Below are 14,630 nucleotides of genomic sequence, written 5' to 3' on the forward strand. Positions count from 1 at the left end.
TGGCTCGGAAAGTATTCAGAAAGTATTCAGACCCCTTGACTTTTTCCACATTTTGTTACGTTACAGCCTTATTCTAAAATGGATTGAATTGTTTTTTACCCTCATCAATCTACACACAACACCCCATAATGACAAAGCAAAAACAGGATTTTAGAAATGTTTGCAAATTTAAAAAACTGAAATAATACATTTTCATAAGTATTCAGACCCTTTACTCAGTACATTGTTGAAGCACCTTTGGCAGCGATTACAGCCTCGAGTCTTCTTGGGTATGACGGAACAATCTTGGCACATCTGTATTTGGGGAGTTTCTCCCATTCATCTCTGCAGATCCTCTCATAGCAAAAGTTCTGAATACTTATGTAAATAAGGTATTTCTGTGGCTTTGTTATTATGGGGTATTGTGTATAGATTGATGAGGATTTTTTATTTATTTAATCCATTTTAGAATAAGGCTGTAACGTAACAAAATGTGGAAAATGAGGATGGTAGCACCTTAATTGGGGAGGATGGGCTCGTGGTAATGGCTGGAGCGGAATTAGTGGAATGGTATCCAATACATCAAACATATGGTTTCCATGTGTTTGATGCCATTCCATTCGCTCCGTTCTGGCCATTATTGTGAGCCGTCCTTCCCTCAGCAGCCTCCTGTGATTGAAATGGATACTGTATCATCCTAGTTCTATATATGCAGGTCCTCATCTGTGTGAAATATTTATGAAAACCTGGGGTCTGTGGCACACACGCACACACACACACACGTGTGTGTGATGCGTAAGTGTCAGCCGTTGTGTATTCCATGGCTGGCTGCAAAAGGAAGAATCTACTGGAAGGCTTCTGATGTAGGTTCGTCTAAAGCTTCTGGCAGGTCTGATATAGGTTTGTCTGAAGCTTCCCTCAGGTCTGATGTAGGTTCGCCTGAAGCTTCCCTCAGGGATCACACGTCAGGCTTTCTCAGGCTCTCACTCCGAGCAACACATCCCAATGGACACACCAATCACTACTCACATATTTACATACTGTACTGTATATTTTACACTCATAGATTCAACGCTAGCACCAAGGGTCATGAGGTAATATTAATCTCTGTTCCTGGCAGATAGAGATATAGTACACTATTGAATAACACAGAAAGAGAGATATACATTATGTATACAGGGACAGAAAAACACATATGACGACACAGAGACACACACACATAGACATATGCATGCATGGCAGACAGACAGCCAGGTAGGCAGCCAGCCAGCCAGCCAGCCAGACAGACAGACAGCCAGCCAGCCGGCCATATAGCCAGCCAGCCTGCTGGCCGGCCACATAGCCAGCCAGCCACCTAGCTAGCCAGCAAACCAGCCAGCCAGCCAGACACAGACAGACAGTTATCAGACTTACCATTGGCACAGCCTTTGAGACGAGCCCCTCTGACCGGTGCCCTCTGTAGGTCAGCCTTGACCCGAGCCTTCAGTCCCCCTGTCTCCTTCTGCATGGAGCTGAGAGCATCGCTCACAGTGTTCACCACCTTCACCATGTTGATCTGGCTCTCAGATAGCAGCTGCAATACACACAGTATTAACCATTAGTTAACCACTTTATCACAGTAGCTAAAACCAACAGAATCATCCACCTGGGCCTGTATTAAAAAGCATCTCAGAGTAGGATCAGGTTCCCCCTGTGAATATGTCCCTGTTCAGTCCAGTCTAAACCAACAACACTCCACCCTGCAGAACTACTGATAGGCCAAAGTCTGCAACTAAAGAAGGGCCCTGGAGTACCACAGTCCTGCTGGTTTTCAGTTTTTCCACTTGATGTTACTGATTGGCTGTAGATTGGCCCCCACCGTGGAGCAGCGGACCAGACCTGTGTACCTCTGATATAAGCCAATATCCCCAGCATGCTGCCTGCTGATTGGTTTAGAGAAAAGAGCTAGAGCCCATTGGAGTGATAAATGAGGTTTCAGGAGAGAATAGCACAACAAATCTCTCTAACTGTTTCTGTTGTTACCTTCTAGCTCTTTACCTCTTTACTTTCTGCTCTGTTCTTTACCGCTGTACACATTACCTAAGTCATCCTGTGCTATTTCCCTACTTGGCCAGCAGCTATATGGCTGGGTGTTGGGTACAGACACACACACACACACACACACACACGCACACACACACACACATCTCTGCCCCTGCAAAAAGCCACAGATAAGTGGCTTAGACTCCTGTGATCTTTCCATTATGTCAGCTATAGCCAGGTGCGTTAACAGCATTAGAGTAGAGAAACTGGCCTCAATAACCACAACACACACACACGCACACACACACATACACACACACACCGGGCACCGCTGCAATCACGTTACACGGGCACAGGGCCTCTACACACACACCAAGGAGATGACCCATTTTACACTGCGGAGAGAGGGAGCACCGGAAAATTGGGTTTTGTATGTGATTTTGTATACACCATGTGTGTGTGTGTTTGTGTGTGTGTGTGAGAGAGAGAGAGTGCGTATTTTGAGTGAATGATTGGATGAGTCATCAGTCCCTTGATTTCTATGAGTTCTGTGTGTAAGAGTAAAGAGGGAGAGAGAAGGGGGGAGAGGGGGAGAGAGAGATGGAGCGAGAGAGATGGAGGGATGTAGAGGCCGGGAGGGAGAGAAGAGGGAGTGAGAGAGAGAGAGAGAGAGAGAGAGAGAGAGAGAGAGAGAGAGAGAGAGAGAGAGAGAGAGAGAGAGAGAGAGAGAGAGAGAGAGAGAGAGAGAAGGGTATATAGAGTGAGGTAGAGGGGGAGAGAGCTGTCGGCAGCCCAGACTGACATATCAATTTGGATCACAATATAATTAGTTCTCATTACAACCTTCTAAAGCTGCTTCACAATGGGCTGAGACACTACACTTAAGAGTGTGTGTGTGTGTGTGTGTGTGTGTGTGTGTGTGTGTGTGTGTGTGTGTGTAACAGAGAGAGAGAGTATGTTTAACAGAGTGAGTACTGTTCTCTATGCAGAGATGATATGAGATCAGTAGTCAGTGTGTTTAAAAGGTCATACTATCTGGAGGCCATCAAATTAGTGATTGTTTGAGGTTGAACTGTATCTACACAAAGTGACTCACGCATCCTAACTCTGCGATGGTCCATATCCCTGTCCAATGTGATACTTACTCCTCCCTCAGGGGCATTCTGGGACAGTTCCTTTCTGTGTCGCGAGGTGGAACCATTCTCCTGGGCCTCTCTGTGATGCATGGCTATTACTAACCGTGGCACAAGCGGCTCTGTGTCACCATATATCTTGTCCCTGGCTACAGGCAGCCCATAGACCAGACAGTCAGACTGACGTGTCAGGGAGGAACAGCATCTGTATGCACATAAACCACTGACCGGCCAGCCAGCACCAGCGTTAGACTTGGCTCCGAGAGGAAATAAATCATGCAGGGCCGTGGCACTGCTCTGCTAAGCCGCCCCCGTCGCCACATTCACTTAGCCCCCACTACACGCTCGCCGCTACAATCTTGGTCTCGCTCTTTACGCTCTTTCTCTTGCTCTCTCTCTCTCTTTCCCTTTCTCTCTCTATACATTGTCTATGGTTTCTCTCCCACATGCCCCTTTGCCCTTCCACTCTCCAAAATGCCGTTTTTGGTGGTGGTATAATTTCCCCATATTTTTTATTTATTTCTTTGTATACATTTTTTGTCATTGTTGTTCTGAACCCACCGCAAACCTACTGCTTGCAAGTTGTTGCTAAATTCTCATCTACAGTGCATTAGGAAAGTATTAAATTAAATGTTTTCCTCATCAATCTACACACAATACCCCATAATGACAAAGCGAAAACAGGTTCTTAGAAATGTTTGGAAATTAATTTTAAAAAGAAAAATTACATAAGTATTCAGACCCTTTGCTATGACACTCGAAATTGAGCTCAGGTGCATCCTGTTTCCATTGATCATCATTGAGATGTTGCTACAACTTGATTGGAGTCCACCTGTGGTAAATTCAATTGATTGGACATGATTTGGAAAGGCACACACCTGTCTATATAAGGTCCCACAGTTGACAGTGCATGTTAGAACAAAGACCAAGCCATGAGGTCGAAGGAATTGTTCGTAGAGCTCCGAGACAGGATTGTGCCGAGGCACAGATCTGGGGAAGGGTACCAAAACATTTCTGCAGCATTGAAGGTCCCCAAAAACACAGTGGGCTCATTCTTAAATAGAAGACATTTGAAACCACCAAGACTCTTCCTAGAGCTGGCCACCTGGCCAAACTGAGCAATCGGGGGACAAGGGCCTTGGTCAGGGAGGTGACCAAGAACCCGATGGCCACTCTTACAAAGCTCCAGAGTTCCTCTGTGAAGATGGGAGAACCTTCCAGAAGGACAACCATCTCTGCAGCACTCCACCAATCAGGCCTTTATGGTAGAGTGGCCAGACGGAAGCCTATCCTCAGTAAAAGGCACATGACAGCCTGCTTGGAGTTTGCCGAAAGGCAACTAAAGGACTCTCAGACCATGAGAAACAAGATTCTCTGGTCTGATGAAACCAAGATTGAACTATTTGGCCTGAATGCCAAGCGTCACGCCTGAAGGAAACCTGGCACCATCCCTACGGTGAAGCATGGTGGTGGCAGCATCATGCTGTGGGGATGTTTTTCAGCGGCAGAGACTGGGAACTTGTCAGGATCGAAGGAAATATGAACAGAGAAAGTACAGAGAGATCCTTGATGAAAAGATGCTCCAGAGCGCTCAGGACCTCAGACTGGGGCGAAGGTTCACCTTCCAACAGGACAACGACCCTAAGCACACAGCCAAGACAATGCAGGAGTGGCTTCGGGACAAGTCTGTCAAATGTCCTTGAGTGGCCCAGCCAGAGCCCGGACTTGAACCCAATCGAACATCTCTGGAGAGACCTGAAAATAGCTGTGCAGCGACGCTCCCCATCCAACCTGACAAAGCTTGAGAGGATCTGCAGAGAAGAATGGGAGAAACTCCCCAAATACAGGTGTGCCAAGCTTGTAGCGTCATACCCAAGAAGACTTGCAGCACTAGAATAATATTTGTTCCGTTCCTGCAGATCTTTTCCCTTCCTGGGTTAGCTAGTGTAAATGAGAAAGGGCCTCGGGTCTCCTAGCTCTGCTAGCTTCTGCCTGGCACACAGATATACCGTTTTCCTTATACAGTACTATAATGACTACTCTCATATCCCCTCACATCCCCTCTTCCTGCTAAAATAAAAGTGCTAGCTGGGAGCAACACATTCACAACTCAAAGCCCTTCGCTCCTGTATGTCTATTTTTAATCGTGGCTTTGCTGTACCCCTCTCCCACCCAACCGCTCCTCCTCCATCCGTTGCCTGTGTTCAGTGTTCCTGGTCTGGTTTGAACCTGGGCTTTGATATACGAGAAAGCCTTTCCAGCTCTGAACAGCCACAGGAACAGAAGAACCCTAGAACACCAAAGGCTTCGGGATGATTCTCTTCTTTCCTCCTATCTTGGTTTTAGTTCCTAGATAGCAACTAGCACCGGCTTCTAGAGCAGCTGCTCAGGGAAGAATCCTATCTCTCTTATTTATTTCTCGCTTTATTATTTATTATTTTGTTTCTTTCTCGGTGTGTTTCACCAATGAGGCAGGGTGAGATAAGAAGTAATGAGAAGGAGAGGGGAACAGAAAAGAACGAGAGAAGTACAGGAGGGTAGGCTTAGTGCAAACGTCTAAAGGAAGCTCAGTCAAACAAATTCAGGCATTCATTAGGAGAATATGAGACATGTGTCAGGTATTTCCCACCAGTATTGGTTAATAGGTTTTTTAGCTAGACAAGAACACACTCACACAGTCTCTTGTGCATCTCAAATGGCATCCTATTCCATATGTAGTGTACTACTTTTGACCATGGCCCATATGGCTCTGGTCAAAAGTAGTACACTACATAGGGAATAGGGTGCCATTTGGGACACAGCCTCTGTCTCTATACACTTTGCTGAACCCGAGTGTTTCGGTCTGTTACTGTAGTGGCCAGAGGGAGGACTCCAATTAACTCCACTGTGTGTGTGTTTGTGTGTGTGTGTGTGTGTGTGTGTGTGTGTGTGTGTGTGTGTGTGCATGTGCATGCGTGTGTGTGTGCGTGTATGTTTGTGTGTGTGTGCTTGTGAGTGTGTTTGTGTGTGTGTGCGTGTGTCTCCCTCACAGGTTTAGGTGATGATAAGCAGGCTTCAATGTCCTTGGTGTGTTAGGTACATGGGAGAGACTGTCAGTCAACACTCACTCTGTCTCATCCACTGTCTGAGCCTTGTCAAGCAGCCTCAGACACACACAAACATCAACTACTGTAAACCCTGTCTGTACTGAACTGTATACTATCTTACTTGTATGAGGCGTCCCTGCTCTGTCTGCAGTGTGTTCAGGTCCTGCCCCAGACTCCCCTGGCCTCGTCTCAGAGACTCGTAGTCCATCTTCAGCTGACCAGCGTGGGCCGACAGTTTGGTCACCTCCTCAGCTAGGTTGACCAGCAGCGCCCGGTCCTGACCTTTGACCGACTTCAGGTCGGTGTCGTGGTCACTCAGCGAGTGAAGCAGCGATGTCTGCACCCCCTCCAGGCGAAGGAAGTTCCCGTTGTAGTCGGGACAGTTGGGGTCGATGAAGATGTTGATGCGCGAGCCGTCACCCCTCTCCACTGTCACCAGGGCGTTGGCCTCGTCCGGATTGGTTGAGATGTGGGGCGGGCCGTCGGACATGGGCGGGGCCTGGTAGTGATTCATGAAGAGGATGGTGCCGGTTACCGTGACGGCCAGGAGGACGGCGACGAAGAGGAGGATGGTGCACAGGAGGTAGCTGCAGCTCATCCTCTACAGGTAGTGAGGGAAGGTAGGATGGAGGGAAGGACAAAAGAAAAGTGGAATGTTAAAGCAACAGACAGACATTTTTTTACATTCTGTAACTTATAATTGAAGATTAGTGCTATTTACAGGATTTGAATATTTTGAGGTATCATATTTCACAACCCGTCCTTTATCAAATAATGTTTGTTAGGAGCGATTTCTCTCTCCCATAGCTCATTAACCACCATACACTACTACTGCATCAAAACCCAACCCACTGTGTGTCTCTCTGGGGTATACACCCTGTTTTCTAGGGAGCCACTTTTTCATCACTGTGTTTATTCAAAGCCTCCTGGCACAGATGTGGACGTCATGGCTATGTGTGTATGTGGGAGGTGGGTGGGGTGTGTGTGTCTGTGTCTGTGTCTGTGTCTGTGTGTGTGTTCACTCTCAGTGTCTTTCTGCTGTGTTGGGAGTAGAGACACTTCTATACAGTAATTCTCTGTTTCATGAACACACACTCAGTACACATAAAGAGATGGCATATGCACCCAAACTCATTGGAGAGGAACAAAGCCCAGAGGCACATAACACAAATAATAGAGTCTGGGAGTAAGGAAAGAAAATGGGTGGGGACAGAGAGGCGCCTGGAGAGAGAGCAATAAAGAGAGAGAGAGCAATAAAGAGAGAGAGAGGCAGAGAGAGAGCGAGACAGAGAGAGAGAGGCAGAGAGAGGCAGAGAGAGAGACAGAGAGAGAGAGGCAGAGAGAGAGAGAGAGAGAGAGAGAGCGAGAGAGAGAGAGAGAGAGACAGAGAGAGAAAGGCAGAGAGAGAGAGAGAGAGAGAGAGAGAGAGAGAGAGCGAGAGAGAGAGAGAGCAGCTCTCCAGCTGCTACAGGATGACAGGACTTCTCTGTCTACAGTGGGGAAAAAAAGTATTTAGTCAGCCACCAATTGTGCAAGTTCTCCCACTTAAAAAGATGAGGGAGGCCTGTAATTTTCATCATAGGTACACGTCAACTATGACAGACAGAGATTTTCTTTCTCCAGAAAATCACATTGTAGGATTTTTAATGAATTTATTTGCAAATTATGGTGGAAAATAAGTATTTGATCAATAACAAAAGTTTCTCAATACTTTGTTATATACCCTTTGTTGGCAATGACACAGGTCAAATGTTTTCTGTAAGTCTTCACAAGGTTTTCACACACTGTTGATGGTATTTTGGCCCATTCCTCCATGCAGATCACCTCTAGAGCAGTGATATTTTGGGGCTGTCGCTGGGCAACACAGACTTTCAACTCCCTCCAAAGATTGTCTATGGGGTTGAGATCTGGAGACTGGCTAGGCCACTCCAGGACCTTGAAATGCTTCTTACGAAGCCACTCCTTCGTTGCCCGGGCGGTGTGTTTGGGATCATTGTCATGCTGAAAGACCCAGCCACGTTTCATCTTCAATGCCCTTGCTGATGGAAGGAGGTTTTCACTCAAAATCTCACGATACATGGCCCCATTCATTCTTTCCTTTACACGGATCAGTCATCCTGGTCCCTTTGCAGAAAAACAGCCCCAAAGCATGATGTTTCCACCCCCATGCTTCACAGTAGGTATGGTGTTCTTTGGATGCAACTCAGCATTCTTTGTCCTCCAAACACGACGAGTTGAGTTTTTACCAAAAAGTTCTATTTTGGTTTCATCTGACAATATGACATGCTCACCGTTCTTGTGATCATTTTGACCCCACGGGGTGAGATCTTGCGTGGAGCCCCAGATCGAGGGAGATTATCAGTGGTCTTGTATGTCTTCCATTTCCTAATAATTGCTCCCACAGTTGATTTCTTGAAACCAAGCTGCTTACCTATTGCAGATTCAGTCTTCCCAGCCTGGTGCAGGTCTACAATTTTGTTTCTGGTGTCCTTTGACAGCTCTTTGGTCTTGGCCATAGTGGAGTTTGGAGTGTGACTGTTTGAGGTTGTGGACAGGTGTCTTATATACTGATAACAAGTTCAAACAGGTGCCATTAATACAGGTAACGAGTGGAGGACAGAGGAGCCTCTTAAAGAAGAAGTTACAGGTCTGTGAGAGCCAGAAATATTGCTTGTTTGTAGGTTACCAAATACTTATTTTCCACCATAATTTGCAAATAAATTCATTAAAAATCCTACAATGTGATTTTCTGGAGAAAAAAAAATCTCAATTTGTCTGTCATAATTGATGTGTACCTATGATGAAAATGACAGGCCTCTCTCATCTTTTTAAGTGGGAGAACTTGCACAATTGGTGGCTGACTAAATACTTTTTTTCTCCACTGTACATACGAACACACACACTGACGTCACACACACACACACACACACACACACACACACACACACACACACACACACACACACACACACACACACACACACAACACACACAGAGACACACACACACACAGACACACACACGTGCCCAAGCAGTGTTGCGTTATGTGGTTGCATCACTTATTTTTCCCAGACCAGATGCAGTCAGTCAGGATGCAGCTCCGGGCATCTTTTCATCTTTTCACGCATCACAATTAGTTGTCTATTTTCTCTCAGTCGACATGCAGGCAAAGAACAATCAAATCTCATTCTGCATGTCAAGCAGCGTTTGTGTCTGTGTTTTTTATAACAGTCTCTGTGCTTTCAACCATCTAAAATCACAACCAAATTCAAATGTAAAAACCATGTCTGATTTTTTGGTTTAGTTGTCATCTAAATGTGTTATCAATGTGCTTTTAACCATTTAAAATCACAACAAAATTCAAATGGGAATACAATGACAGATATTTTGTATGTATACAACAACTTAATGTGTTATCACTGTGATTCATCTAATAGCAGAACCAAATGACCTGGATTGAAGTTGATATTAGATAAAAAATGCATAGTGTAATGACCAATGCCATTCGAGATTCTGCACAGATTATTACAGTAATTGTGAAGATCTTCACAGACCTTCGACCCTTGCATGCTATCTTGAACATGCACACTTTCTATGATTACATAAGAAGACATTTATAGTTACACTAACCTCAAAATGTGGCCATGGATGTGATACTTATTTTAAGGTTGAATAAATACTGTTACAATAATTTGTAAGATAGCCTTAACTTTAAGCTATTTACTGTATCAAAAGTATTATTGAATTGTGTTTGGTCGACAACACAACCAAATATCATCATTTAAAGAATATGTAATGCTTGAATAGTTTCATCTGAGCCACTGGCTTAATCCTCCTCTTTAACTTTTATTGTTGGTTTAGTTGGAGGCGTGAATCCAACATATAATTTGTTAACTTGTCGAACTAGTTAATAGGCTATTTAATGTATTGCAAAGTGATATTTAATTGTTTTTGGTTGTCAATGCAACCAAATAGAAATATTTGAAGGAGATGTATCTTTTGTGCCACTGATTTAGTCTGCTTTATTTCCCGTTTGTCTACAAATTAATCATTTACAGTTCCTTGCAAAAGTATTTGTTCCCCTTGGCATTTTTCCTATTTTGTTGCATTACAACCTGTAATTTAAATGAATTTTTGGGGGGATTTCATGTAATGGACATACACAAAATAGTCCAAATTGGTGAAGTGAAATGAAAAAAATAACTTGTTTCAAAAAATTCTAAAAGAAAAGATAACTGAAAAGTGGAGCGTGCATATGTTTTCACCCCCTTTGCTATGAAGCCCCTAAATAAGATCTGGTGCAATCAATTACCTTCAGAAGTCACATAGTTAGTTAAATAAAGTCCACCTGTGTGCAATCAAAGTGTCACATGATCTGTCACATGATCTCAGTATATATACACCTGTTCTGAAAGGCCCCAGAGTCTGCAACACCACTAAGCAAGGGGCACCACCAAGCAAGTGGCACCATGAAGACCAAGGAGCTCTCCAAACAGGTCAGGGACAAAGTTGTGGAGAAGTACAGATCAGGGTTGGGTTATAAAAAAATATCTGAAACTTTGAACATCCCACGGAGCACCATTAAATCCATTATTAAAAAATTGAAAGAATATGGCACCACAACAAACCTGCCAAGAGAGGGCCACCCACCAAAACTCACGGACCAGGCAAGGAGGGCATTAATCAGAGAGGCAACAAATAGACCAAAGATAACCCTGAAGGAGCTGCAAAGCTCCACAGCGGAGATTGGAGTATCTGTCCATAGGACCACTTTAAGCCGTACACTCCACAGAGCTGGGCTTTACGGAACAGTGCCAGAAAAAAGCCATTGCCTAAAGAAAAAAATAAGCAAACATGTTTGGTGTTCGCCAAAAGCAATGTGGGAGACTCCCCAAACATATGGAAGAAGGTACTCTGGTCAGATGAGACTAACATTGAGCTTTTTGGCCATCAAGGAAAACGCTATGTCTGGCGCAAACCCAGCACCTCTCATCACCCCGAGAACACCATCCCCACAGTGAAGCATGGTGGTGGCAGCATTATGCTGTGGGGATGTTTTTCATTGGCAGGGACTGGGAAACTGGTCAGAATTGAAGGAATGATGGATGCCGCTAAATAAAGGGAAATTGTTGAGGGAAACCTGTTTCAGTCTTCCAGAAATTTGAGACTGGGACAGAGGTTCACCTTCCAGCAGGACAATGACCCTAAGCATACTACTAAAGCAACACTTGAGTGGTTTAAGGGGAAACATTAAAATGTATTGGAATGGCCTAGTCAAAGCCCAGACCTCAATCCAATTGAGAATCTGTGGTATGACTTAAAGATTGCTGTACACCAGCGGAAACCATCCAACTTGAAGGAGCTGGCGCAGAATGGGCAAAAATCCCAGCGGCTAGATGTGCCAAGCTTATAGAGACATACCCCAAGAGATTTGCAGCTGTAATTGCTGCAAAAGGTGTCTGTACAAAGTATTGACTTTGGGGTGGTGAATAGTTATGCACGCTCAAGTTTTTTTAATTTATTTATATTTTTTGTATAATATTTTGCATCATCGAAGTGATAGCCATGTTGTGTAAATCAAATGATACAAACCGCCAAAAAAACAATTTTAATTCCAGGTTGTTACGGATACAGGTATCCTGTGTCTTTTTGTGTTGTTCCTTTCCTTCTGCCCTAATCACAGGTGTCCTGTATGTTCCTGATTGGTGGTCGTTGGGGTGTCTGCTGATTGCTGAGGTGGACCAATCAGTGGACATTCCTCTGCATTGCACCACCTGTTTCTGTTTTTTCAATCACACATCCCATTGTTTAAAAGCCGGTCAGTTGTGTTTGTTGTTAGAGACTATTTCTGTATGTGAGTATGGATATTGTGGTGTCCTGTGTTTTGTGTACGCACTCATTTGCTGGTTACTCTGTTTGGTAACTTTGTTAGAGACTATTTTACGTATGTAAGTATGGATACTGTGGTGTCCTGTGTTTTGTGTACTCACTCATTCGCTGCTTACTCTGTATGGAAACTTTGTTGTGTGTTTCTGGGAAAAGGGGAATTTAAGCAAGTTGCCCTTGGGCATACATTACCCATAGGAAGAAAACTGTCTAAAAACACTAGTTAGACCTGAGCGGACCACCCACTATTTTTGTATGATTAGCAGTAGCTTAGCGGTTCTTGAGGCAGGCAAGATCAGTTTAGGTTTTTTTTACACTATTGTTTCATTTCTTGGGTCCTGCTCAGCCCTTTTTCCCAAACCTTTACCGTGTGTAAAAATTTTTATATTTTATGTTTGACGGTAGTTTATGGTTGTCGTGTAGTTTTTGTTCTCACTGTTTCATGTCACGATACTAATTTGCATGAATTATGTTACGGGTCTCTTGTCCATCCACCCTAGACGTTTAAAGCCACGGGGTTCGTAGCATAATGTGGGGGCTCGTCCGGGTTCATTCTCATTGATACCCATGCTACTCATGCAAATGAGTTAGTGTCTGGTTCAGTGTTGAGCTTGGCAGCTGTAACTAACTGGTTTTGTGTTCAGTATTTGTCGGCTCGTGTTAGTTTAGGATGGCTACTTTTGAGTTGGATGCATTTTTGGAAAACCCTACGTGGGAGGTTTTTGAGAATTGCCGTAGAGTGGATCTACAGGCTTTGGCTGACCACTTTTCTGTACCCATATCAAGGGTTTTAGTGAAAGCAGAAGTTAGGAAAGCAGTGTTAGAGATATTGTTGAACGAACAAGTGCTTGAGTTACCGCCGCCTGAGTCTGCTGCTCCTGTAGGGGATGTGGCTGCTGCTCCTGTAAGCCCGTCGGTGTCTGAGGACGAGGCTAAGGCTCCAGCCACATTGCCCCGTTTTGACCCACTGTCCGACAGTGATGTTAGGATGGATGTCCGCTCGACACGGCTCCAAATGGAGGCGGAAGAGCGGGCACAGATCAGGCAAGACAAGCTGGAAATGCGTAAGCTAGAGGCAGAACAGGAGACACGTAAGATGGAACTGGAGACGCGTAGGCTTGATCAAGAACAGGAGACGCGTAAGATGGAACTGGAGACGCGTAGGCTTGATCAAGAACTGGAGATGCGTAAAATGGAACTGGAGGCAGAAACAGCGAGGTTAGTCTCTGCTCATACTATGCCTGCTAGTGAGCCATCCTCACCAGCTGTGTCGTCTGCTACTTTTGATATTAGTAGACAGATCACCTTGGTACCTGTGTTTAGGGAGTCAGAGGTTGATTCCTATTTTAGTGTTTTTGAACGTATAGCAGTAGCATTGAAATGGCCCGAAGAGGTATGGTGTCTCTTACTTCAGTGTAAATTAACAGGTAAAGCCCAAGAGGTTCTGTCAGCGCTACCTCTTGAAGACAGCTTGAATTATGACGTGGTCAAAGCTACTGTTCTTCGTGCCTATGAGCTTGTTCCTGAGGCATATCGACAGAGATTTAGGTCTCATAAAAAGTATCCTACTCAGTTTTATGTGGAGTTTGCTAGAGACAAAGGAAATCTGTTTGACAAATGGCACAGTGCTAGTAAGGTAACTGATTTTAACTCTCTACGGGAGTTAATCTTGTTAGAAGAGTTTAAAAATTTCTTACCCGAACGCATTGTAGTTTATCTGAACGAACAGAAAGTATCCTCACTGTCGGAAGCGTCTGTATTGGCAGACGAGTTTGTGTTGACGCATAAGAGCGTGTTTTCGGCTCGTACGGAGAGCAGGGCCGCAGAGTTGCTAACTTTTAGTCCTAGTCGACCAGCAGTACATCCAGCACGCCCAAAAGATGTGCGTCACTGTTTCTATTGTCATAAGGTGGGACATATGGTTAATGATTGCTTTCTGCTTAAACGCAAACAGGGGATGCCTCAGCACGCCAGGCCGCCAACGGGTGTTGGGCTGATTCGTACGGTTGTAAGGCCGGAATCAAAGCAGATGCCTCATGGTGAATGTGGTTTGAAAGTCACAGTCCCAGATCACAGTTATGAACCATTCATTTTTGAGGGGTTTGTTTCCATATCAGATGACGAAGCGTCTCAGCGTCCAGTTAGAATCCTCAGAGATACTGGTGTGGCGCAGTCGTTCATACTATCTGATGTGTTGCCCTTGTCCAATAATACATATTGTGGTTCCAGTGTGTTAGTACAAGGAATTGAAATGGGATTCGTGCCATTGCACTTTGTGAACGTACACTCTGAGTTGGTCAGTGGATTGTTCAGAGTTGGCGTACGTCCTATGTTGCCAGTAAAAGGTGTGACATTTATAATGGGCAACGATATTGCTGGAGGAAAGGTGATACCCGTATTGGAGGTATTGGATAAAAGTGACCAGTCTCTCTCCGAGGAGCTGGCACAGGGTTATCCAGATGTGTTCCCCGCTTGTGCTGTCACACGTGCTCAAGCACGACAAGTGGGTGACGTGATAGATGTG

The 14,630-nt window shown here is 44.8% G+C and overlaps 1 protein-coding gene across 1 annotated transcript in view; it reads right to left on the reverse strand.

Annotated features, from left to right (window-relative positions):
- The window catches only part of LOC311127504 (fibrinogen C domain-containing protein 1-B-like), a gene marked incomplete at its 3' end in the record, with an annotated part of 349,982 nt that overhangs the window by 280,660 nt on the left and 54,692 nt on the right, over window positions 1-14,630 (reverse strand). Inside the window, exons 3-4 of the mRNA XM_084159327.1 lie at window positions 6,342-6,821; window positions 1,393-1,552 (exon numbers count right to left, since the gene is read on the reverse strand). Of these exons, the coding sequence (XP_084015453.1) occupies window positions 1,393-1,552; window positions 6,342-6,821 (640 nt within the window). The remainder of the gene's footprint in view (window positions 1-1,392; window positions 1,553-6,341; window positions 6,822-14,630) is intronic.

This window comes from Coregonus lavaretus (assembly GCF_964263955.1).
Source record: "Coregonus lavaretus genome assembly, chromosome: 4".
NCBI classification, from domain to species: Eukaryota; Metazoa; Chordata; class Actinopteri; order Salmoniformes; family Salmonidae; genus Coregonus; species Coregonus lavaretus.